The sequence below is a fragment of the Pristiophorus japonicus genome, chromosome 8, assembly GCF_044704955.1.
Source record: "Pristiophorus japonicus isolate sPriJap1 chromosome 8, sPriJap1.hap1, whole genome shotgun sequence".
Lineage (NCBI taxonomy): Eukaryota > Metazoa > Chordata > Chondrichthyes > Pristiophoridae > Pristiophorus > Pristiophorus japonicus.
This window is the reverse complement of record NC_091984.1, coordinates 107590665-107615188: the sequence shown is the minus strand read 5'-3', so window position 1 is coordinate 107615188 and position 24524 is coordinate 107590665. Positions and strand designations below refer to the sequence as shown.

The 24524-nt window shown below is 46.4% G+C and overlaps 1 protein-coding gene across 4 annotated transcripts in view; it reads left to right on the top strand.

Moving 5' to 3' along the window:
- Window positions 1-24524, top strand: part of camsap2a (calmodulin regulated spectrin-associated protein family, member 2a) — a 257613-nt gene that overhangs the window by 131062 nt on the left and 102027 nt on the right. For all 4 annotated transcript variants that reach the window (XM_070887283.1, XM_070887286.1, XM_070887284.1 and 1 more), the window contains one exon: window positions 15935-16018. In XM_070887283.1, coding sequence (XP_070743384.1) covers window positions 15935-16018 — 84 coding nt within the window. The remainder of the gene's footprint in view (window positions 1-15934; window positions 16019-24524) is intronic.

Sequence of the window (24524 nt, the reverse complement as noted above, 5' to 3'; positions counted from 1 at the left end):
GATAGGAGGGGAAATTTTTCACCCAGAGGGTGGTGTAGGTCTGGAACTCACTGCCTGAAAGGGTGGTAGAGGCACAAACCCTCACCTCATTTAAAAGTTACTTGGATGTGCACTTAAAGTGCCATAACCTACAGGGCTACAGACCAAGAGTTGGAAAGTGAGATTAGGCTGGATAGCTCTTGGTCGGCCGCGAATGGGCCAAAATGAGCTCCTGTGCTGTAAATTTCTATGATTTTTTGATAAAGGAAGAGCTCTTCTTCAACACGTACACAAATTCTTGTTCTCTCTCACTCTTTAGTGCTTGCTGTCCTGTGTATTTGTGTCTCTCTTTTTCTCTTGTCTGCTTTCTCTCTCGTGTACTGTAATACGAGCTTGCTCTTGTGTTCTCTGACTGTTCTAAATGTGCTCACTCTCTTACACATGTGCTCGCTCTCTTTCATGGCCTTCCCATCACTCCTGGCTCAGGATTTCACTATCTTGCTCTCTCACAATCTCTCTCTCATATGCGCTTACTCTCTTGCACTACTCTTTCTCAATCATCTTCGGAATTCTCTTCCCCTCTCTGTTTCTCCTCATCTTTCCACTCTTTTCCCTATCTTTCCACCTTTCTCCAATCCTTTTCCCTCAGTCCTGACACTTTCCATCCACTCCAACCTTGATGTGTTCCAATTTTTTACTGAGATGCCTGGAATTCAGACACAAAGGTGTGAACTTTGTCAAATATAATCCAAAAATGACAGTCAGGCAACATCAGAACTGTGATCAAATGTCCCAATGCTATGTTAATGCTAACAAGCACATTGAAAGGAGATCAGAATCTTGGGCAATTTGTGCAATTTTGAATATTATTATTTTTTAAATATGATAAGTATTTTCTTTTGACCTTCTCTGGACCTTCTCCAATAATCAATGTCTTTTTGAAGGTAACATGCTCTCAATATTTTAATGTGTTCCTATCGCATGTTACGTCTTGTAGTCAAATGCCCCTGAGAAGCAGTGCAGAACTTGATTAGCCTTGTTACTGACAACCTCGCAATGACTTGTACGTTTTCTATGAATGATAAACAATCACTGAGATCTTAGTTTGCCATTTCTTGCAGACTTGTGAGGATTCTCAGTCAGTCAGCTCTCTGTGACTCATCCCTCGGCAGAGTGTTAATGATGTGAATGGTGCTGCTATGCGACAGCCACGTCATTGTATAAATGGTGCATAGAGTTCGTAAAATGTCACCATGTTCCTTGAATGTCACTTTTTTTTTTAAAGGTGTTGTTGCTCCAAGGCGGTCATTGATCCACTGATTCTCACTGAGCATTCAAGTGAGTTAATATAACAAGAGTTCAATTGGCTCACAGCCGTCCCTTTCAGCAACTTTTTCGCTGTCTGAAGGGATCTCTGCATTGTTTCATTTCGAGTATACCCGACTCTTGTCCCGAAAACCTGCGGTGACATGTCTTTGTTTGAAAATAGGGCTTCGTAGGAAAAGTTTTGCCTGGCTGATTTGTAAGAATGTTTGCAATATCACAGCCATTTTAGGAAGTACCGCTTTAATCTTTGCACTGTCTGTTCTCCTAAATATTCCCCAAATAAAAGGCTGTTCTGTGTTTGAATGAGCAGAGCTGGAAATTCGCTACAGCCTATTTTGCGCAATAGGATTTGTATAATTGGCAGCTATAAAATATAAATATTCTAATTACTATCTACAAAATGCAGGGGGTAATAGCAGTTTACAAAATGTAACTTTTTAAAATGAGGAAAGATACTCTTGAGTTCCTCTGAGTTTATCTGTCTCTGTCTGACAGTAGGTAGCAATTAAACATTTACATTTTCTGTTGACATAAACAGTTAATAATCCAGGTGAAATAATTAAAGGCTGTTTGCTTAAAAAATCAACTTCATTTGAACTCCGATACAATAAGGTAACCATCTGTCTGAGTTTCATGCACAAACACACACCAAACAAGAGCTACAACAGCTGTGTAATCAGACATCTGTATTTTCTCTCTTTCTGTCTGTCTTTTTCTTTCTCACCTTCTTTCCATTCGGTGTTAACTCCCTCTAGAATTGGCCATATAGGGGCTAAAACTATTTCCCAGAAACTTCTAAAAATGAAAGAAAAATATTCCAGCAGTAAAGCTGACTGGTACTGATGCATCCTGGGAACAGTGATGCACTGCACTTGGTCAGACTGCACAACCCAAATTCAGTTGAGAGTCATCGGTCTGGGGAGAAACGTCATGCTCAGGCTTTTTGGAGTGACTGAGGCCTTTAAGTAAAATCTTAATTAAGGTATTAAAAGACACACAGACTGTTACTATGTTATTTTGATTTTTTAAATTTGATTTCAATCCCAATTTTGGACGTTCAAAATTTCAATCATTGAACTAAAAAGGCATGGGGAAACAAAATCAGAAAGCATTCTGAATGATTTGTGGAAATCAGGTGGCAAAATTGTGAAATCAGTACAAGTTGACATTGACAATAACCGTTATAAATGTGGACATTGAAATTTATAAATGGGAAAAAGTTGACACAAAAACATAACAGGCAATCAAGTTGTACAGTTTGAGCGTCTGAAATCCAGAGTTCCGAAAGTTGGAATGTTCCGGAATCCGGACACCAGGCCAATCCATGGCGGGGTCGTCCGGAATCCGGAAAATGTACCGAAATCCGCCCCCCCTCCCCCCCCCCGTCCATTCTGCTGCCGCCTGGACACCTCCCCTGCTTGGCAATTTTCTCACAATGGATACAAAATTTATATGGAAACGGAGAGGTTTTCCCCTGGGGGTTTCAGTGTCAGTTACCTGTACAGGTCCTTCCATCTCCAGCCCTACACACACATTGGAAAGAGCCGGGGCAGTTGAAACATGCGTTTCCAGATTCGGGACCTCGGAAAGACGTTCCGAAATCCGGAGATACCCGAAATCTGGAACGGCCTTGGTCCCGAGGTTTACGGGTTTTGGATGCTCTACCTGTACAAATAGAAAGTGTGCACAGATGTAAGAATTTTAGTGTATATATAGAGACTTGCATTATGATTTTTTTTCATTATAGGGGTATTGCATAATTACTTTGCATTGCCTTATCATGAAATTTTACAGCACAGAAGGAGGTCATTCAGCCCATCACACCCATGCCAGCTCTATAAAAGAGCTATCCACCTAGTTCTATTCCCCTGCCCTTTCCCCACACATTTTAAATGGTTTGCTTTAACAATGGTAATGAAAAGATTGCAATGTCAGAATTGCAGCATTTAAAACATTTCAATATTAACAGATCCTTGTGTGCTGTTCGTAACCTGCCTGAATCAGTTGATGGTCTGGAGCTGATTCACTGATAATCAGAAAGGGACTTAAATGCTATCCATGCTGTGTCATGTTTTGTTGGAAATAGCTTTACACACTCGATGTCATCCTTCATTTCATTTAGTAAGATACTGGAACACCAATAAAACTGAATAACTACCTACCTTAAAAATTTAACGCGGCACATAATTACTTTAGCAAAGCAGTATCAAGGTTTGATAGCTCCCCCATTCCCACATTACAACAGTGATTACACTCTAAAAAGTTCTTCATTGACTGTAAAGCGCTTTGAGACCCGGTGGTCGTGAAAGGCGCTATATAAATCCAAGTCTTTCTTTTTTCATTCTCTTACTCATGCAGTGGATGACTGCAGAATTGTGATTATAGCAACAATTGAATTCTTGTAGCTGCCTAGCAGTAACAGCACTATAGTTCTCAAGAGCCTAATTTAACTACTAGGGGAATGCCTTCGGTTAGCTTACTTCACTGTTGGAAAGGGAGTACACTGGTGCTCACTTAAATGTCCCGCTTGTTTGGAGTTTTATTTCATCGATTCATTAATTATGGATACGTCTTGGTGTGTGCTCAGAATGATCTGCAATTCCTGCCGATGAATAATGTTGATTTTCTGCTTCCCAGAATTCATTTTGATTACTTCATGATCTGAAAATATGTTTGAATATCTAAAATGTATCTCCTTATTTTCTCAGTACTGACAATAATACATACTCAACTTTAAATATCACCAGCATGTTTATAGATTTGCATGTACACTACATGCATTGCATTACTTCTGTTTGCAGTAGTCTAGTTTGAATATGTTTCTTCAGACCAGTTTTGCACATTAGCAGGAGTGGTGGTTGTTTGAACAGAAGGGTAGCACTGTTCAATACAAAACCAACTTTTATTTATATAGCATCTTTAACGTAGTAAAACATCCCAAGGCACTTGTTATAAGACAAAACAGATAACTTTGACACCGAGCCACATAAGGAAAAGTTAGGGCAGGTGACCTAAAGTTTGGTCAAAGAGGTAGGTTTTAAGGAGCATTTTGAAGGAAGAAAGCGAGAGAGAGAGACGGAGAGGTTTAGGAAGGGAATTCCAGAGCCTAAGGCCGAGGCAACAGAAGGCACGGCCACCAATAGTCGAGTGATTATAATCAGGGATGCTTAAGTGGGCAGAATTAGAGGAGCACAGATATCTCGAGGGGTAGTGGAGCTGAAGGAGATTATAGGGATCAGGAGGGGCAAAGCCATGGAGGGATTTGAAAACAAGAATGAGAATTTTGAAATTGAGGCATTGCTTAACCGGGAGCCAATGTAGGTTAGTGAGCACAGGGGTGATGGGTGAGCGGGACTTGGTGCGAGTTAGGACATGGGCAGCCAAGCATTGGATCACCTCTGTACGCTACGTAAACTAATGTGGGAGGCCAGCAAGGAGTGCATTGGAATAGTCAAGTCTAGAGGTAACAAAGGCATGGATGAGGGCTTCAGTAGCGGATGAGCTGAGGCACGGGCGGAGCCAGGCCATGTTATGAAGGTGGAAATAGGTGGTCTTAGTTATGCTGTGCATATGTGGTCGGAAGCTCATTTCAGGGTCAAATATGGCACCAAGGTTGCGAACAGTCTGATTCAGAATCAGACAGAAATTGGGGAGAGGGATGGAGTCAGTGGCTAGGGAATGGAGTTTGGGCGGCGATCGAAAACAATGGCTTCGGTCTTCCCAGTATTTAATTTGTGCTTATCCAGAACTGGATGTCTGATAAGCAGTCTGACAATTTAGAGGCCGAGTAGGGGTCGAGAGAAGTGGTAATGAGGTAGAGTTGGGTGTCATCAGCGTACATGTGGAAACTGACATTGTGTTTTCAGATGATGTCGACAAGGGGCAGCATGTAGAAATAGGAGGGGGCCAAGGATAGATCCTTGAGGGACACTAGAGGTAACGATGCGGGGGTGGTAATAGAAGCCGTTACAGTTGATTCTTTGGCTACAATTAGATTGATAAGAATGGAACCAGGCGAGTGCAGTCCCACCTTGCTGGACGACGGTGGAGAGGAGTTAGAGAAGGAGAGTGGTCAACCGTGTCAAAGGCTGCAGACAAGTCAAGAAGGATGAGGAGGAATAGTTTGCCTGTCACGGTCACAAAGGATGCCATTTGTGACTTTGATGAGAGCTGTTTCGGTACAGTGGCAGTCGCGGAAACCAGATTGGAGGGATTCAAACATGGAGTTGCGGGAAAGATGGGCATGGATTTGGGAGACAACAACACATTCAAGGATTCTGGAGAGGAAAGGGAGGTTGGAGATGGGGCGGTAGTTTGCAAGGACGGAGGGGGTTGAGGGTTGTTTTTTTGAGGACGGGGTGATGATGGTAGATTTGAGGGAGAGCAGGACAGTACCTGAGGAACGAGAACCATTAACAATGTCAGCTATCATGGGAGCTGGAAAAGGAAGTTGGATGTTCAGCAGTTTGGTGGGAATAGGGTCAAGGGAGCAGGAAATGGGTCTCATGGACAGGATGAGCTCAGAGAGATCATGAAGGGAGATCAGAGAGAAACTGGAGAAAGATGAGATCAGGGCTAGGGCAGGGGGGATCCTTTGAGGAAGTTTGGCCTGGTGGGCTAGGGGAAGGAAGGGAAGAGGCTGAGGCGGCCAAATGGATGATCTCAATCTTAGAGGCAAAGACATTCATGAGCTCCTCACATTTATTGTTGGAGGTGAGGGTGGAGACTGGAGAGAGGGTTTTAAAAAGACGGTTATCAATGGAGAATCAAAGCTGGGTTTTATCTTTACGTTCCAGTATGATTCTGGAATAATGAGCAATTTTGGCAGACGAGAGCAGGACCCAATAATGTTTATGTGGTTCAGCCAGATCTGGCGGTGAATGGCTAAACCGCTTGTCCGCTATATCTGTTCAAGTCTGCATCCCATGGACTTAAGGGAGTGAAGATCAGACTATACCGGGGGAATGGCCAGGGTGAGCGAGAGTAATTGTTTTAACAGGGACTAGAGCAGATCAGTAGCTGCAGAAATGTCATGGTGAATGGAGGGCCAAAGGCTGGACAGTTGAGTTCATAAGTGCAGTTGTAAGACAGTCGGGAGAGAGTTTTTTCCAGGAGTGAACACAGGAGGAGGTAGGGTTGGGAGGGTGTGTGGATGGGCGATGTGGGTGGAGAGCGAAATGAGGAAGTGGTCAGAGATGGCCTTATCTGCGATTGACACAATGGGAGTAGCGAGGCCACGAGAGATGGCAAAGTCAAGGGGGTGGCCGTGAATATGGGTTAGGAAGAAATTAAGGGAGGATAGGAGGCTAGTGAACTCAGAGGAGAGAGAGCATGATGAATTGAGATGGAGGTTGAAATCACCGAGGATGAGAAGTTGTTCGTTGCAGAGGCTGAGGGAGGAAAGTAGTGAAAAAATATTGGTAATAACATTTTTATGGTACTTGGGTGGGTGGTAGAGAACGAGGATTTTAAATGAGGGGTGCAAGGGGTGGAATAAGGTGAGATGCTCAAAGGAGGATACAGTGCCGGAGGAATAGGGGGACAGACCAAGGAGTGATTTGATGATGAGAGCCACCACGGCGTCTAAGCGGGGCAAGTGGTGGAAGGTATAGCCAGGCGGAGAGGCTTCATTTAAGGGTCAGGTGTCATTGCCCCTCAACCAAGTTTCCGTCAGGGCCATGATGTCGATGCCATTATCCATGATAAGCTCATGGATGGCAAGGGCCTTGTTTGCAAGCGGACGGACTTTCTGGAGGGTGATGCAGAGAGGGTCGGTGATGGCTGCCCCACTGCCAGCGTTCACAGGGTCAGCACTGGGGGGGGGGGGGGTGGCAGGGTTTGAGTTGGACGGGGAGGAGATTGGCAAGGTTAGCCCCCAGAGGACGTGCTGGCCGGAAAGGTCAGCGAGAGAGTAGGATGGGACAGTTGGCGTTGCTGCTCATAAGGAGGCAGTGACAAGTGCCTCTATGGGCCCTTCGTAGGATGCTAAGAGAGGCACAGAGGGAAGCTGGGGGCTTATCTAGGAAGGAGTCAAGCCTGGGACGACAGCAGAAGAGGCCACAGAATATTGTTCAGTTTGCAAGTGAAGGAAATCATTCAGAGATCCAGCCATTGCAAAGCCCATTGAGACAAGGAACACGTAGGGGGATGGGCAGATTGAAGGAGATGTTTACATAGAAACATAGAAACATAGAAAATAGGTGCAGGAGCAGGCCATTCAGCCCTTCTAGCCTGCACCGCCATTCAATGAGTTCATGGCTGAACATGAAACTTCAGTACCCCCTTCCTGCTTTCTCGCCATAACCCTTGATCCCCCGAGTAGTAAGGACTTCATCTAACTCCCTTTTGAATATATTTAGTGAATTGGCCTCAACTACTTTCTGTGGTAGAGAATTCCACAGGTTCACCACTCTCTGGGTGAAGAAGTTTCTCCTCATCTCGGTCCTAAATGGCTTACCCCTTATCCTCAGACTGTGACCCCTGGTTCTGGACTTCCCCAACATTGGGAACATTCTTTCTGCATCTAACCTGTCTAAACCCGTCAGAATTTTAAACGTTTCTATGAGGTCCCCTCTCATTCTTCTGAACTCCAGTGAATACAAGCCCAATTGATCCAATCTTTCTTGATAGGTCAGTCCCGCCATCCCGGGAATCAGTCTGGTGAACCTTCGCTGCACTCCCTCAATAGCAAGAATGTCCTTCCTCAAGTTAGGAGACCAAAACTGTACACAATACTCCAGGTGTGGCCTCACCAAGGCCCTGTACAACTGTAGCAACACCTCCCTGCCCCTGTATTCAAATCCCCTCGCTATGAAGGCCAACATGCCATTTGCTTTCTTAACCGCCTGCTGTACCTGCATGCCAACCTTCAATGACTGATGTACCATGACACCCAGGTCTCGTTGCACCTTCCCTTTTCCTAATCTGTCACCATTCAGATAATAGTCTGTCTCTCTGTTTTTACCACCAAAGTGGATAACCTCACATTTATCCACATTATACTTCATCTGCCATGCATTTGCCCACTCACCTAACCTATCCAAGTCACTCTGCAGCCTAATAGCATCCTCCTCGCAGCTCACACTGCCACCCAACTTAGTATCATCCGCAAATTTGGAGATACTGCATTTAATCCCCTCGTCTAAATCATTAATGTACAATGTAAACAGCTGGGGCCCCAGCACAGAACCTTGCGGCACTCCACTAGTCACTGCCTGCCATTCTGAAAAGTACCCGTTTACTCCTACTCTTTGCTTCCTGTCTGACAACCAGTTCTCAATCCACGTCAGCACACTACCCCCAATCCCATGTGCTTTAACTTTGCACATTAATCTCTTGTGTGGGACCTTGTCGAAAGCCTTCTGAAAGTCCAAATATACCACATCAACTGGTTCTCCTTTGTCCACTTTACTGGAAACATCCTCAAAAAATTCCAGAAGATTTGTCAAGCATGATTTCCCTTTCACAAATCCATGCTGACTTGGACCTATCATGTCACCATTTTCCAGATGCACTGCTATGACATCCTTAATAATTGATTCCATCATTTTACCCACTACTGAGGTCAGGCTGACCGGTCTATAATTCCCTGTTTTCTCTCTCCCTCCTTTTTTAAAAAGTGGGGTTACATTGGCTACCCTCCACTCCATAGGAACTGATCCAGAGTCAATGGAATGTTGGAAAATGACTGTCAATGCATCCGCTATTTCCAAGGCCACCTCCTTAAGTACTCTAGGATGCAGGCCATCAGGCCCTGGGGATTTATCTGCCTTCAATCCCATCAATTTCCCCAACACAATTTCCCGACTAATAAAGATTTCCCTCAGTTCCTCTTCCTTACTAGACCCTCTGACCCCTTTTATATCCGGAAGGTTGTTTGTATCCTCCTTAGTGAATACCGAACCAAAGTACTTGTTCAATTGATCCGCCATTTCTTTGTTCCCCGTTATGACTTCCCCTGATTCTGACTGCAGGGGACCTACGTTTGTCTTCACCAACCTTTTTCTCTTTACATACCTATAGAAACTTTTGCAATCCGCCTTAATGTTCCCTGCAAGCTTCTTCTCGTACTCCATTTTCCCTGTCCTAATCAAACCCTTTGTCCTCCTCTGCTGAGTTCTAAATTTCTCCCAGTCCCCAGGTTCGCTGCTATTTCTGGCCAATTTGTATGCCACTTCCTTGGCTTTAATACTATCCCTGATTTCCCTAGATAGCCACGGTTGAGCCACCTTCCCCTTTTTATTTTTACGCCAGACAGGAATGTACAATTGTTGTACTTCATCCATGCGGTCTCTAAATGTCTGCCATTGCCCATCCACAGTCAACCCCCTAAGTATCATTCGCCAATCTATCCTAGCCAATTCACGCCTCATACCTTCAAAGTTACCCTTCTTTAAGTTCTGGACCATGGTCTCTGAAATTACTGTTTCATTCTCCATCCTAATGCAGAATTCCACCATATTATGGTCACTCTTCCCCAAGGGGCCTCGCACAATGAGATTGCTAATTAATCCTCTCTCATTACACAACACCCAGTCTAAGATGGCCTCCCCCCTAGTTGGTTCCTCAACATATTGGTCTAGAAAACCATCCCTTATGCACTCCAGGAAATCCTCCTCCACCGTATTGCTTCCAGTTTGGCTAGCCCAATCTATGTGCATATTAAAGTCACCCATTATAACTGCTACACCTTTATTGCATGCACCCCTAATTTCCTGTTTGATGCCCTCCCCAACATCCCTATTACTGTTTGGAGGTCTGTACACAACTCCCACTAACGTTTTTTGCCCTTTGGTGTTCTGCAGCTCTACCCATATAGATTCCACATCATCCAAGCTAATGTCTTTCCTAACTATTGCATTAATCTCCTCTTTAACCAGCAATGCTACCCCACCTCCTTTTCCTTTTATTCTATCCTTCCTGAATGTTGAATACCCCTGAATGTTGAGTTCCCAGCCCTGATCATCCTGGAGCCACGTCTCCGTAATCCCAATCACATCATATTTGTTAACATCTATTTGCACAATTAATTCATCCACCTTATTGCGGATACTCCTTGCATTAAGACACAAAGCCTTCAGGCTTGTTTTATTAACACCCTTTGTCCTTTTAGAATTTTGCTGTACAGTGGCCCTTTTTGTTCTTTGCCTTGGGTTTCTCTGCCCTACACTTTTCCTCATCTCCTTTCTGTCTTTTGCTTTTGGCTCCTTTTTGTTTCCCTCTGTCTCCCTGCATTGTTTCCCATCCCCCTGCCATATTAGTTTAAATCCTCCCCAACAGCACTAGCAAACACTCCCCCTAGGACATTGGTTCCAGTCCTGCCCAGGTGCAGACCGTCCGGTTTGTACTGGTCCCACCTCCCCCAGAACCGGTCCCAATGCCCCAGGAATTTGAATCCCTCCCTGCTGCACCACTGCTCAAGCCACGTATTCATCTGCGCTATCCTGCGATTCCTACTCTGACTATCACGTGGCACTGGTAGCAATCCCGAGATTACTACTTTTGAGGTCCTACTTTTTAATTTAGCTCCTAGCTCCTTAAATTCGTTTCGTAGGACCTCATCCCTTTTTTTGCCTATGTCGTTGGTACCAATGTGCACCACGACAACTGGCTGTTCTCCCTCCCATTTCAGAATGTCCTGCACAGTGCAGTAAAGGTGCAAAGCACAGGGCACCAGAGATGCAACTTGTCCAGGACAAGTGGAAGGAAGGAGAGGCCTTGCACCTTCGGGCAGCAATTGGTTCAGAAGCATAATAGTGCATTCTATCACCCATCAGCAGCATGTCCTAGAAGTGCATCATTTCCAAAGAAAACCTCTGAATTATGGTCTGGTTGTCTGAGAAAGCCGGGTAATTGGAATCATCGATGTGTCCACGTCAAACAGCTAGCAGAGAGATTGACCAATAAAGAAAGAAAGCACTATTTAGTGCCTATCATGACCGTGAGATGTCCCAAGGCACTTTACAGCCAATTAAGTACTTTTGAAGTGTAGTCACTGTGATAATGTAGGAAACACAGCAGCCAATTTGTACACAGCATGCTCCCACAAATAGCAATATGATAATGACCAGATAATCTGTCTTAGTGATGTTGGTTGAGGGATAAATATTTGCCAGGACTCCGGGGAGAAATCCCGTGCTCTTCTTTGAAATTGTGCTATGGGATATTTTACATCCACCGGAGGGGAAAGACGTGTTCTCAGTTTAACGTCTCATCTGAAAGACACCTAATACGTGCAGTGTGAGACTAAATAATGCCAGTTATATGCCAAACATACATCAGAATTGATCCCGAGGCAAACAAAGAGCAATGCTGCTTTGGCCTTTGTCGGTGTGAAGTGCAATCTGGCAGAGCCGAACTCCAATATGATCTTCAGTTTGTCACCAAGGTTCAGCAGTGCCTGTTTACTGTACTAATTCCAGGTCACCTTGAAATCTATCTGCTCCAGGAAACCCTACTGGATTCTACAGTCTCCTTTATCCTTCTACAATGAAGCTCATTACTACACTGAGTGATGCTTAAATCCTGGAGTCGGATTTGAACTTTCCACCTTCTGACTGAAGGCAAGCGATTTACCAATGGAACCAAGCTGTAAATTGCTACGGTGCTAAACCTAAGCATTGAGATAGTTTGGCGTTTTGGAAGTCCGATTCCCAAATGTACACCCAGCTATATTGAAGAGACATTGATGAAATAAATTTTCAAAAGGCACTATTGTGACTAAATTATTTTTAAATTGAAGTCCAGATTGTTTCGACAGGGTCTGAGCATCAAATAACTCAAGTTTGAAAGAAAAAAAATCTGTCAATCTGGATTGTGCCATTTTATTTTGTGTTAAATATCTTTGTATCTCTTTAGGAAAGCTTTGAATTCAGCACTTGACACATGCACAAGGCTTCTGTGTTCCTGGTGCTGAACTCCACAGTTAGGGTTTCAGAACTAACACTTAATTCTCCATTGCACCATAGTCCTTTAAGTGCAATTTTTAAAAACACTGCAACAAGCCTTACCTTGTTGTCCTTTCACCTAGGTGACTTTAATTTAAATAGTTTTATTAACATAGAAACATAGAAAATAGGTGCAGGAGCAGGCCATTCAGCCCTTCTAGCCTGCATCGCCATTCAATGAGTTCATGGCTGAACATGAAACTTCAGTACCCACTTCCTGCTTTCTCGCCATACCCCTTGATCCCCCGAGTAGTAAGGACTTCATCTAACTCCCTTTTGAATATATTTAGTGAATTGGCCCCAACCACTTTCTGTGGCAGAGAATTCCACAGGTTCACCATTCTCTGGGTGAAGAAGTCTCTCCTCATCTCGGTCCTAAATGGCTTACCCCTTATCCTTAGACTGTGACCCCTGGTTCTGGACTTCCCCAACATTGGGAACATTCTTCCTGCATCTAACCTGTCTAAACCCGTCAGGATTTTAAACGTTTCTATGAGGTCCCCTCTCATTCTTCTGAACTCCAGTGAATACAAGCCCAGTTGATCCAGTCTTTCTTGATAGGTCAGTCCCACCATCCCGGGAATCAGTCTGGTGAATCTGCGCTGCACTCCCTCAATAGCAAGAATGTCCTTCCTCAAGTTAGGAGACCAAAACTGTACACAATACTCCAGGTGTGGCCTCACCAAGGCCTTGTACAACTGTAGCAACACCTCCCTGCCCCTGTACTCAAATCCCCTCGCTATGAAGGCCAACATGCCATTTGCTTTCTTAACCGCCTGCTGTACCTGCATGCCAACCTTCAATGACTGATGTACCATGACACCCAGGTCTCGCTGCACCTCCCCTTTTCCTAATCTGTCACCATTCAGATAATAGTCTGTCTCTCTGTTTTTACCACCAAAGTGGATAACCTCACATTTATCCACATTATACTTCATCTGCCATGCATTTGCCCACTCACCCAACCTATCCAAGTCACTCTGCAGCCTCATAGCATCCTCCTCGCAGCTCACACTGCCACCCAACTTAGTGTCATTAGGGCAGGGAAAATGGAGTACGAGAAGAAGCTTGCAGGGAACATTAAGGCGGATTGCAAAAGTTTCTATAGGTATGTAAAGAGAAAAAGGTTAGTAAAGACAAACGTAGGTCCCCTGCAGTCAGAATCAGGGGAAGTCATAACGGGGAACAAAGAAATGGCAGACCAATTGAACAAGTACTTTGGTTCAGTATTCACTAAGGAGGACACAAACAACCTTCCGGATATAAAAGGGGTCAGAGGGTCTAGAAGGAAGGAGGAACTGAGGGAAATCTTTATTAGTCGGGAAATTGTGTTGGGGAAATTGATGGGATTGAAGGCCGATAAATCCCCAGGGCCTGATGGACTGCATCCCAGAGTACTTAAGGAGGTGGCCTTGGAAATAGCGGATGCATTGACGGTCATTTTCCAACATTCCATTGACTCTGGATCAGTTCCTATCGAGTGGAGGGTAGCCAATGTAACCCCACTTTTTAAAAAAGGAGGGAGAGAGAAAACAGGGAATTATAGACCGGTCAGCCTGACCTCAGTAGTGGGTAAAATGATGGAATCAATTATTAAGGATGTCATAGCAGCACATTTGGAAAATGGTGACATGATAGGTCCAAGTCAGCATGGATTTGTGAAGGGGAAATCATGTTTGACAAATCTTCTGGAATTTTTTGAGGATGTTTCCAGTAAAGTGGACAAAGGAGAACCAGTTGATGTGGTATATTTGGACTTTCAGAAGACTTTCGCCAAGGTCCCACACAAGATAATAGGATAAACGTTTCTCTATCAACTGGCCTAAAGAGTTGCATGTGAAATGTGTTTGGACAGTATCAGCCTAGTCCCTATTCCATGTGAGCCCGCTGCACTAAACTGATAATCTCACATCAAGAATCTGCAAAGGTATTGGCCCTGAAATTCCGATGTCCCGGATCTGTACAAAGTTTCTATAGACCCGGGAAGGCATCGGAAAAGCCGGGTTTCAGCGCACAATGCGCATGCGCTGAAAGCCGGCTTTTCCAATCTTGACAGATCATCTGCAGATCGGGAGCGAGGACACTTGCAAGGCAAGATTTCCGATATTTACGAATATCTTGTCCTGCAAAATGTCCTTTAAAATTTTGCGCCTGAAAAAGCAGACGTATAGGCTACTTTTACAGGCACAAGTGTTTAAAAATACACAAACATTTAAAAATCAAGTTAGAACAAATTTTATTTTTAAAAATCCTTCCCACCACAGTAAGTTTATTTTAAGGCTTAATATAAAAAAAAAATTCCCAACTTTTTTTTAAAGAACTTTAATTTAAATGAATGTTAAATATGTAGTTTATTTTCTATTTTTTTATTGTGTTTTGGGTGTTGGGGGTGGGGGGGTTCTCATTCATAATAATAGGAATTCCGGACTTACGGAACTCCTATTACTATGAATGAGAATCTATACTTCACCTGATTGGCTGCTGTCTCCAGACCTCGGCCTGCGCACGTCCCCACGTGCACGCACTGTGACGCGCAGTCACGAGAGGCCTCAGGCTCGGAAGTTCCAACAGGCGCAGCAGCAACAGGTAAGTGCACATCTTTTTTCTCTTTCTGTCGTTTGCCCGCGGGAAGAGCTCGAACGGAATTTCAGGGCCAATATGCATGGCAAACAGAAATGTCATACAGAAACACTTGGGGTGATCTTCTTGGGTTGAGGCTAAGGTATATTATCGGGGCAGAGTCAAGGCAGCTTTACTCTGTATCTAATCTCTATGTAACTGAACTGGGCTTGCTGGCTGCTGACATTGGATGCCTTAATTTAAAATTAAATCAAGATAAGGTTTTGAGTATGTGGGGGGAGGTCAGAGACTCTCCAGTAGTTTCTAGTGCTTCGATAATATACAGAAATTTGGGTAGACAGCTGAAACATGCTGCTAGATTTCTGCTGTAATCATTTCACTTCGGCTGACTCCGTGCAAATCGCCCCTGCTTATCACTTTATACATGTGACTGATATTTGGACCTTTTTAGGAGGGAGATTTTGCTGTCAGTGGTAACATTGGTAGACCACAGTTACAATACTGAGGCACTGACAATGGTCAGTAGTTCCATTCCCTTTTGACTGGCATGTATTTGTAGTGGATATGGTTTGGTCACAGTGATTTTGAAAAGTTAATGGCCCCATTCTAACACGCAAACTGCTGCAGACTTTTACAGATTAGTTTCATGCATCAACATCAAAGGTTTCAATATTTTAACCACCTTTACAAACTACTAATGTGCTGATTGAAATGTTTAATATTGAATATATATATGGTATATTAACAAAACTGAACATTAAAATGTATGAAAATGAATTATTTTTCTCTTTCTTTCTCTTTCTCTCTCCTTCCTATGTCACTTCTTTTTCGTATTGGCCTAGAAATGTCAGCGCTGAATTAATGGAGTAAATCTCCACAAAATCAGGTCCTGTAATGTGTACTGTGCAATTATAGTTATCAGTTCAGTTTCTCTGTATCTATTGCACTCACTTGCATGTAACCTTTCACTTCCCATTATGATGTTTTAAATCGTCATTAAACCACTGGTCAATAATGTGAATGATTTGAATTTTAGAATTGAGGAAAAAAGCCATACTAGCATTGGATAACAATCTTAAACTTGTGTTTCATCATTGATTCAGGTAAACGAACATTTAAAAGAAATAGCCAGCCAGGAGCAGAAGCTAAGGCGGCCACAGGGACCTGAAACACCTGGAAGTCAAAGGGTAGGAACTCAAAAATTGAAATTCTGTTAAATTTGTTTCATTTCTTAATACATGATTCTTGATAACAATAATATTTAAGTGTTTAAAAAAAATACATGTTTTCAACATAATGCTTTCTACCCGATAGGATGTGTCAGCTCCTTTGCTCATCAAGTAATAATGTGAATATTTATCTTTCTCTTTTAAATCAATGTCAAGTAAATCTTGCATGTTTCTGGGGGAAAAATAATATGCTGAGCTCCATAAAATGCTTTCAGGTTTCACAGGCCTTTTTCATATAAATAATAGGGGTGATGTGGTGGCAAGCTAGCTACCAAATTCAAAAGTAAAATTCTTTGCGACTGAATCAGCAGTAACTCTATGGGCCCAAATTTCCCCAGGAGTTGCTCCGGTTCTTTTTGGAGCAACTTGATTTTTCTGGAGTATCTTTTTAGTCGCAATTCTGGCCATTTAATTTGCGCCAGTGTAAGTGAGTTAGTTCGGTTTTTTTTTAAGTTTCATTTTTTTTTCAAAAGGGGGCGTTACCAGCCACTTAGGCCTGTTTTGGCCATTTAAGCAAGTTTAGCCAGCTAAAAGTTACTCCAAACTAACTTAGGCCAGCGTAAATGGGCACTCTTGTACGTTCAGAAAAACCTTGCGGTGACTTAAGAAATCAGCGTAGGCAGCCAGAGATAGGGAGGGGATAGGGGACCTTGCAAAGCACGAAACACCTTCACAACAACATTAAAGAAGTATAAATACATTTAAAGCACCAAGCACTAATCAAAGCAGTACATTTGCACCAAGCACTAAACAAAGCACAAAAAGTAATAAGCAATTAATTAACAAATAAAAAATAGAAGGAACCCAGCACCGAAAGCACCAAGACCAAAATAATAAGCAATCAATCAATCAGTAAATAACAAATAAAAAATAGAAGTCCTACTTTAGGGAACGCAGCGGGCCGCCGATGAGGGAGCCCATTCGGCCAGGGCTAGGGACGGCGTGCTTCGGGCCCCTCCTACACAACCTGCTGCACGCACTCATAGATTCGGCCTGCCAGGAGCTATTGCACATGCGCGCAGGCACTAGTGCGCATGTGCAGAGGTCCCAACACTGTTTTCAGTGCTGAGACCTGGCTCCACCCCCATCCACTGGGCCACGCTACGCCACCACCGAGGAGAGGCTGGGGAGCAGCTAGAATCAGGAGGAAGATTTTCGGCGAGCTTGGAGGCGGACAAAAGTGCCGCATCTCGGGATAGGGCGCCAGAAAAGGGGGTTGTGGAAATTTGAGCCCATTGTTACTAAAGAACAAGAAATACTTTCATATTTTATTAAACAAAGCCTAAAATGTCATCGGAGGAATCCAGGAAGTTTAGCTTGCTTAAATTGAAAGATTTGAGGTATTGGAGTATTTGGCTAGATTCTGATAGATTTAGTGTTCTGGACCCGATTGTCGGTAGTAAACGGTTATCATTATCACAGCAGTTGTTCTACATGTCTGTCCATAACCCCATTTTAATGTTTCAACATTTCATGAATTGTTTTGTACCAATTCAGAAACCCAATGTAACAGTTCCTGCTTTACAGCATCTCGGGGCTCTTAAGTAGTCCACTGGTGCAAGGCCTCAATTTTGTTGTGCCAAGAGATAAAAGACATATTTTCAGAATCAATATCTAATGGCAGTTAGCAACCGATAGAACACGCTCTGGTGAGTAATGGCTCTCGCTGTTGAGCCCAGAAAATATTTCACTGTCCAGTAACTGCAATGCTGAACAACACTGATTCAAGAAACCAGAGAGCCCTCAAACCAGTTTTTAGCCATTCAAAAGGCATGAGTGAAGATTGACATGGTTACATCATTGATGCACCTTGATCAATTTTGGATGTGTTAAAAAATGTAATAGCAGGAAGTACAGCAATTAAACCTGCAAGTGTGAAAGAATCCAGTGCAGCTACTCAGGGTAGAAAACGCAACTTACCCATTCACCTTTGGAAGAAGAATGTAAATGAGTTGATGGCACAAATCATTACAAATGGGTATGATTTGGTGGCCATTACAGAAACATGGTTGCAGGGTGGCCAAGACTGGGAATTAAACATACAGGGGTATCTGACGATTTGGAAAGATAGACAAGAAGGGAAAGGAGGTGGGGTAGCTCTGTTAATAAAGGATGATATCAGGGCAGTTGTGAGAGACAATATTGGCTCTAATGAACAAAATGTTGAATCATTGTGGGTGGAGATTAGAGATAGTAAGGGGAAAAAGTCACTGGTGGGCGTAGTTTATTGGCCCCCAAATAATAACTTCACGGTGGGGCGGGCAATAATCAAGGGAATAATGGAGACATGTGAAAAAGGAACGGCAGCAGTCATGGGGGATTTTAACCTACATATCGATTGGTCAACTCAAATCGCACTGGGTAGCCTTGAGGAGGAATTCATAGAATGCATACGGGATTGTTTCTTAGAACAGTATGTAACAGAACCTACAAGGGAGCAAACTATCTTAGATCTGGTCCTGTGTAATGAGACAGGAAAAATAAACGATCTCCTAGTAAAAGATCCTCTTGGAATGAGTGATCACAGTATGGTTGAATTTGTAAGTGAGAGTGAGGAAGTTGTGTCAGAAATGAGCGTACTATGCTTAAACAAAGGGGACTACAGTGGGGGATGAGGGCAGAGTTGGCTAAAGTAGACTGGAAACACAGACTAAACGGTGGCACAATTGAGGAACAGTGGAGGACTTTTAAGGAGCTCTTTCATAGTGCGCAACAAAAATATATTCCAGTGAAAAAGAAGGGCGGTAAGAGAAGGGATAACCAGCCGTGGATAACCAAGGAAATAAAGGAGAGTATCAAATCAAAGACCAATGTGTATAAGGTGGCCAAGGTTAGTGGGAAACTGGAGGATTGGGAAAATTTTAAACAACAGCAAAGAATGACTAAAAAAGTAATAAAGAAAGGAAAGATAGATTGCGCAAAACATAAAAACAGATAGTAAAAGCTTTTACAGATATATAAAACGGAAAAGAGTGACTAAAGTAAATGTTGGTCCCTTAGAAGATGAGAAGGGGGATTTAATAATGGGAAATGTGGAAATGGCTGAGACCTTAAACAATTATTTTGCTTTGGTCTTCACAGTGGAAGACACAAAAACCATGCCAAAAATTGCTGGTCACAGGAATTTGGGAAGGGAGGACCTTGAGACAATCACTAGGGGGATAGTGCTGGACAGGCTAATGGGACTCAAAGTAGACAAGTCCCCTGGTCCTGATGAAATGCATCCCAGGGTATTAAAAGAGATGGCGGAAGTTATCGCAGATGCATTCGTTATAATCTACCAAAATTCTCTGGACTCTGGGGAGGTACCAGCGGATTGGAAAGCAGCTAATGTAACGCCTCTGTTTAAAAAAGGGGGCAGACAAAAGGCAGGTAACTAGGCCGGTTAGTTTAACATCTGCAGTGGGGAAAATGCTTGAAACTATCATTAAGGAAGAAATAGCGGGACATCTAGATAGGAATAGTGCAATCAAGCAGACGCAGCATGTAGTCATGAAGGGGAAATCATGTTTAACTAATTTACTGGAATTCTTTGAGGATATAACCAGCATGGTGGATAGAGGTGTACCGATGGATGTGGTGTATTTAGATTTCCAAAAGGCATTCGATAAGGTGCCACACAAAAGGTTACTGCAGAAGATAGAGGTACACGGAGTCAGAGGAAATGTATTAGCATGGATAGAGAATTGGCTGGCGAACAGAAAGCAGAGAGTCGGGATAAATGGGTCCTTTTCGGGTTGGAAATTGGTGGTTAGTGGTGTGCCACAGGGATCGGTGCTGGGACCACAACTGTTTACAATATACATAGATGACCTTTAAGAGGGGACAGAGTGTAGTGTAACAAAATTTGCAGATGACACTAAGATTAGTGGGAAAGCGGGTTGTATAGAGGACACAGAGAAGCTGCAAAGAGATTTGGATAGGTTAAGCGAATGGGCTAAGGCTTCGCAGATGGAATACAATGTCGGAAAGTGTGAGGTCATCCACCTTGGGGAAAAAAAACAGTAAAAGGGAATATTATTTGAATGGGGAGAAATTACAATATGCCAAGGTGCAGAGGGACCTGGGGGTCCTTGTGCATGAAACTCTTTTGGAGTTTACCTGAAAAAACATGAACATTAATCCGTGCCACCCGCCCTGGATGACACACCAGACATTTACAAGGCCCTTTTTTTTTTTCCCTTTTTTGGTTTTTTTTTTGTGTTTTTCTTTTTTTTTTGGTTTTTTTTTGGGCACTAATATTTTTTTTTTCTGTGCCCCCTATAAAAGGGGAGGGGGACACTAAAAGCACTGGCAATTAAAACAAATTAAACTTTAAAACGTAAAATCAAATTAATATTTGGTTACCGGGCGTGATGATGCACTCCAGTCCCTCCGTTGCCCACCTCTCGCGGAAGGCCGCGAGCGTACCGGTGGACACCGCGTGCTCCATCTCCAAGGACACCCTGGACCGGATGTAAGAGCGGAAGAGAGGCAGGCAGTCAGGTTGAACGACCCCCTCGACCGCCTGCTGCCTGGACCGGCTGATGGCACCCTTGGCCGTGCCCAGGAGCAGTCCTACGAGGAGACCCTCGGACCTACCCGCTCCCCTCCGCACAGGGTGCCCAAAGATCAGGAGAGTGGGACTGAAGTGCAGCCAGAATTTCAGGAGCAGCCCCTTTAAATAATAAAACAGGGGCTGCAACCTCGTGCACTCAATAAAAACATGGAACACGGACTCCTCCAGACCGCAGAAATTGCAGGCGGCCTGGGAGTCCGTGAACCGGCTTAAAAATTTGTTGCACGGCACTGCTCCGTGCACCACCCTCCAGGCCAAGTCCCCGATGAATAGTGGGAGGACCCCTGCATAGAGTGCCCTCCATCGGGGACCCCCGCCTCCTCCGGACGGCAAGATGGTACGCCATGGCGTGTCCGGATGGCCGGCGAGGATGGCAAAGTTGAGAGTGTGCAGGAGCAGCCCGTACAGGAAACCCCTCCGCGCGGAACTGAAAGGCACGGAGGGGATTTCCCCGAGGCGGCTCAAGTTGTGAGGCGCCGGCCCCCGAGGGAGGTTCCGGGGTTTGGCGCCGATGAGGAATTCCGTCCGGACGGGGGTCAGTTCGGACGGGATCTCCCCACGTGCTTGAGCCTCCTCGATGCACCTAACGGAGTCAGGGCCCAGAGCTGTTTTTAGCGACTCGATGGCTTCGGCCGCGCGGCAGACGTCAGCTGAATTTAGGCGCCGCGCCAGCATGCCTGGCGCCATCCAGCCCGCTCCTCCGCCATCGAGCAGGTCCCTGACCCTGGTCACCTCACCAGCCACAGCCCTCTCTTCCAACCGCCACATAAAACCTCGGTCGTGGAGGTACGGATTCCCGAGCAGCGGCTCCTGCAGGACAGCCGCCACTCCAGCCGGCGGAGAGCTGCGCTTGGTGGAGACTTTGTTCCAGACCCTGATGAGTTCCTTGTAAAAGACAGGCAGCTCCTGGAGGGCGGTCCTGACACCCCCCAAGTTCACAAACAGGAGCTGCGTGTCGTAGTTGAGGTCGTGCTGCTGGCGGAAGAAATACGTCGCCAGAGCACACCACCTAGGAGGGGGCTCGACGTAAAGGTATCTCTGCAGGGTCTGAAGACGGAAAGTCGCGAGCTGGGCGCTGACGCACACCAACGACTGACCGCCCTTCTCAAGCAGGAGACTCAAGACCGCGGCAGAGACCCAGTGCTTCCTGTTGTTCCAGAAGAAGTCCACCAGCTTCTTCTGTGTCTTGGCGACAAATGCAGGGGGAGGGGTCAAAGTGACCAGCCGGTACCACAACATTGCGGCCACAAGCTGGTTTATGACTCGCGCTCGACCCCTGTAGGACAGCACTCGGAGCAGTCCTGTCCAGCGCCCTAGGCGAGCGGCGACCTTGGCCTCCAGCTCCTGCCAGTTCGCCGGCCAGGCTTCCTCGTCAGGGCTAAGGTAGACTCCCAGATAGAGGAGATGGGTCGTGCTCCAGGCAAAAGGCCTGAGCTCCTCCGGCAGGGAGTCCACCCGCCACTGACCCACCAGGAGTCTGGAACATTTCTCCAAGTTGATCCCGGCGGAGGATGCGGCCGAGTAAATCTCCTGGCACTCACGCATCCTCCGCAGGTCAGCGGGATCCTCTACCGCGAGGAGCACGTCATCAGCGCAAGCCGAGAGGACGACCTCCACGCCCAGCCCTTGCAGAGCCAGTCCCGTCAACCTCGTCCGCAGGAGGCGCAGGAAAGGCTCCACGCAGATGGCATATAACTGGCTGGACATGGGGCATCCCTGGCGCACCCCTCTCCTAAAGCGAAGGGGCGCCGTCAAGGACCCGTTAACCTTAATCAGACACTCCGCGGCGGCGTACAAAAGTCGGATCCGGGCGACGAAATGCGTCCCGAACCAGAAAGCGCGCAGAGTTCCGAGCAGATAGTCGTGATCCACCCTGTCGAACGCCTTCTCTTGGTCGAGAGACAGGAAGGCGACCGACAGACCAGCCTCCTGGGAATGATGGATGAGGTCCCGGACCAGATGGATGTTGTCGTGGATTGTCCGGCCCGGGACCGTATAGGACTGGTCGGGGTGGATCATGTGGTCCAGCATGGCACCAAGGCGAGCAGACATCGCCCTGGCGAAGATTTTGTAGCCCGTGCTGAGGAGGGAGACCGGGCGCCAGTTCTTAAGGAGGCAGAGATCGCCCTTCTTAGGCAGCAGGACGATGACTGCCCTGCGCCAAGAGAGGGGTATCTCCCCGGTCGCCAGACTTTCCCCCAGGACCCGCACGTAGTCGCTCCACAGGACGTCCCAGAACGCCCTGTGGAACTCCACGGTCAGCCCGTCCAGCCCCGTGGTTTTTCCCCTCGAGAGCCGGTCGAGGGCACCGGTCAGCTCCGCCAGGCTTAGCGGAGCTTCCAAATTTTCACCGCCCTCCGGGCTGACTTTCGGCAGGTCCTCCCACAAAACTCTGCGCGCTTCCTCGCTGGACGGATCCGGAGAGAACAGAGCCCCGTAATATTCACGGGCCCTGTTGTTGACGCCCTCCGGATCCGAGACGAGAGAGCCGTCGTCGGCCAGCAGCGTCAAGAGCTACTTACGGACACTCTGCCTTTTTTCCAGCGAGTCGAAGAAGGGGGAGCCGCGGTCCAGATCCCGCAGGAACCGGATCCGCGACCTCACGAACGCGCCTCAGGACCCGACGAGCTGCAGGTCCTTCAGCGCGGCCTTCTTAGCTTCGTACACCGTCCGCAGGGCCGGGTCCTCGACGACTTGACCGAGACGGGATTCCAGGTCGAGCACCTCTTTTTCTAGGCGCCCGACCCTGGCCGCCCGCCTCTTGGTCGACCCCCTCACGTACTCTTGACAGAAGACGCGGACGTGAGCCTTGCCCATGTCCCACCATAGCCTCAAGGAGGGGAAGCCCCCCTGCTTCCTTCTCCAGTCGGACCAGAATCGACGGAACGAGCCCTGGAACCGCACGTCCTCCAGCAGCCAGTTGTTAAAGTGCCAGTACGCGGACCCCGTCCTCACGCGGAGCGAAGCGAGCTCCGCCCACACCAGGTGGTGGTCCGAACACGGCACCGGCCGCATGGAGGCCGCCGGGATGCAGGAAACGTACGCCCGAGACACGTAAAGGCGGTCGACTCTGGACCATCCTACTCCAGGCCTCACCCAAATAAAGGCGCTGGAGTCGGGGTGGAGATTTCGCCAGACGTCCACCAAGTCGAAGGACCCGACCAGGTCCTTCAACTTCTCGATCGCCGTCATGCTCTGCGGGGCACCGGAGCGGTCCCTCGCCTCGAGGGTGCAGTTAAAATCCCCCCCGAGGACAATGCAGTCGCCGACGTCGACGGAGCCAAGAAAAGCGGACACTTCTTCGAAGAAGCGCGCTTGCTGCGGGCCGGGCTGAGGGGCGTACACGTTCACGAGATGGAGCAGCACGTCCCCCAGGCGAACCGTTACGTGCAGCAAGCGGCCTGGCACGGGCTCCTCGACCCCCAAGATCTCCGGCTGAAAATGCGGGGCCAGCAAGATGGCCACCCCACTAGAAATGGCGGTGAGGTGGCTCATGCGGACCTCTCCTTGCCATTCCAGGAGCCACGTGGCTTCGTCTCCCGGAACGGTGTGAGTTTCTTGCAGGAAGCACACCGCATATTTCCCCTCCCGCAGGAGCGAAAAATTGTTAAATCTACAGTGTGCCTCTCTGCCGCCGTTGATGTTGAGGCTGGCTATGGTTATCTTCATGACTAGAGCATAGTGCAACCTCTACCTAACCTATTGTGGGGGAGGGAGCGGAGTAGTTTGTTGACCTCCACTCCTTCAGCAGCCCAGCGAGGAACTTTTTGAGCCGGCGCAGCTCAAGGCCTTGCGCCTTTGATAAGGGCCCGCCCGCGGCCATGGTTTTAGCGGCGGCGCGGACGGAAGCGATGAGCAGCCCCGGCTCGGACCATCTTTCCAGGGCCAGACGGGCTTGGTCGCGGC